The 2,331-nt window shown below is 36.8% G+C and overlaps 1 protein-coding gene across 1 annotated transcript; it reads left to right on the top strand.

The window, feature by feature from the left end:
* The first annotated feature begins 751 nt into the window (after window positions 1-751).
* LOC130941163 (F-box/kelch-repeat protein At3g06240-like) lies at window positions 752-1,900 on the top strand. Its single transcript, XM_057869572.1, has one exon. The coding sequence runs from the start codon at window positions 752-754 to the stop codon at window positions 1,898-1,900; it is 1,149 nt and encodes a 382-aa protein (XP_057725555.1).
* Window positions 1,901-2,331: the final 431 nt, after the last annotated feature.

The raw sequence follows: 2,331 nt of genomic DNA, 5'->3' as shown, positions 1-2,331 counted from the left end.
GTTCATGCTTACTTTTGTGGAAATCTTCAGTTAGTATTCTGTGTAATAGCTTTGATTTTGTTAATGTAAATTATGGTGTTGGACTTCGTTATTTTGTTAATGTATATACATCTATGGGTTTATTTTATAAAGTCTCACACAAGTCTACCATCTGATGTATTTATTTATTCCGGTAATTATTTGTAAGAAAATATGGTAACAACGACTTATCATGGGGAAAACTTGAATGATGTTTACCTGTGGCTGCATGAATGAGGGTAATTAGGTATTGAAAATGATTAATTTGGGGAGTAACATGGTTTTCTTTAGGATGAGGGGTTGTAATGTTGTGATAAGTCAAAAAAAAATTGGAAATCAAGTAAACAGATTAGTGAGTATATCAGCAAATTAAAACTTACTAGGGAAAATTTGCGGCTACATTTAATTTCAACCTAGAAAAACAAAAAATAAAAGATAACCTTATTGGAGTATGTTGGAATTCCAACTGAATTTATTTACTAGGGTAGGCAAAAACTTGGGTAGACGAGTAAAATTTAATGGTACTAAACACCTAGTGCAAAGAGATTACGATAACACCGGTAAATACAATATTCTGCCTCATCAATTCTCGTTGGATGCTGCATCTCACACAATTAATAAGTTAGACTAATTTAGGTTAATTACTTAAAAGAGAGCAACAGACTTCAACAATTCAAAAACTACAAAGTAAACACAACCGAAAACCAAGACTACCAGGCTCGCGTCTAGTAAAATGGCTAAATTCCAACTTCCCTTGCCGATTATTCCGGATGAACTGCTACAAGAAATCTTCCTGCGTAGTAGTGCCAAAGCTGTAGGGAGATGTATGTGCTTGAATAAATTCTGGTACCGACAGCTACGCCAACCAGAGACATGCATAAACCACATGCGAAGGCAGAAAGTGTTAGATCAACATGTTTTGTTTCATGTTGGATACTCACTACTGTTAATGGGTTCAGATTCACTATATATAGTGAATGCTGCTTCTGGAGAAGAGGTGAATGTTCAGCATCCTTTCGGAGTTGGCGTCCATGGGTGGTTTCGTATTGTCGGAGTGTCAAACGGGAACATATGTTTCAAGTTCTCTCATGAACGAGACGACACAAGACTTTTGGTATGGAATCCGACAACACAATGCTCTAGAGAAATTTCCGACCCCCACAGGGACCACGGTAGATCGTTTTTCCCAGTATATGGTTTCGGTCATGTTCCAAACTCAGATGCATACACAGTCATACATATGTGCAAAAGGGACATAGCTGATGCCTACGTTTTTTTCTCTAGATATTGTTCAAGGCGTTCTACATGGTTTCACTGCGTTGATTGTCTCCCTGGTGTAGAAAAAATTGACCCTAACTCTGTTTTTAATAATGGTCAGGCGTATTGGATAACTGGTACAGGAGATAGCTATGCTACACCCAAGTCTGTTTTATGTTACAGTGTTGAAGATGAATCATTTAGCGAGGTGTCTATCCCTGTAGGTGCAATATATACCATTCACAATTTACTAACCCACAAGGAAAAAGTTGCACTCCTCGCTCATACGCACAACAAATTTGGTTATGTCGCAGCAATTTGGCACTTGAATGAAGACGCGAATGGAAACAGAATACTAGAGCAATACTGCAGGTTTGCGAGTCGAAGCATCAGAGAAAATCCAATACTGTTTGTGGATGAAAACCTTCTTTTGTTGGTGAACAATTCAAAGGAAAGAGAGTTACTCGTCAATTACAGGTACAGAGAGCTTGTGTTGACAGAATATGACATCAAGCATGGCACTAGAAATCTATTGGTGAGGAGAGCATGGCGATACCCAGAAACGCCACACCCGATCACAGTAAGGTCTACACTCAAGTATTTTGCAGGGATGTTTCCTGTCTAGAAATAATTGACATTTAGATATACTTCGACTACATGTATTGTGGAACTTGTTTGAAACTCTTTGTTTACTATTCCAGTTGATGTTAATTATGTTTTTTATTTTTGTTAATGGAATCCCTAGAACTGTTATGACATTGGTTAATTCCTACTGTTTTTTCTTTCAGCCTGTCTTTACAATTGTATGTTTTACATTGGTTTGAAAGAGCCAAAATTAAGAGAAATGGTTAAATTAACAACCTCAATCTATCTAATTCGATGTGTCGTGTAGTCTTCCTCATGTACAGGATATTTATGATGGTGTTATTCTGTTTCTAACCATCCTATATAGGGATTATGTGAGAAATAACAGTTAACCTACTAAGATTTTACGCGAATATTCAATCAAGAAATGCCAATCCGAAAAAAGATTGATCAAATTAACGGTTAACACAC

Source organism: Arachis stenosperma, chromosome 7, assembly GCF_014773155.1.
Source record: "Arachis stenosperma cultivar V10309 chromosome 7, arast.V10309.gnm1.PFL2, whole genome shotgun sequence".
In the NCBI taxonomy this organism is placed as follows: Eukaryota; Viridiplantae; Streptophyta; class Magnoliopsida; order Fabales; family Fabaceae; genus Arachis; species Arachis stenosperma.
This window is presented reverse-complemented; position numbering and strand designations above follow the sequence as displayed.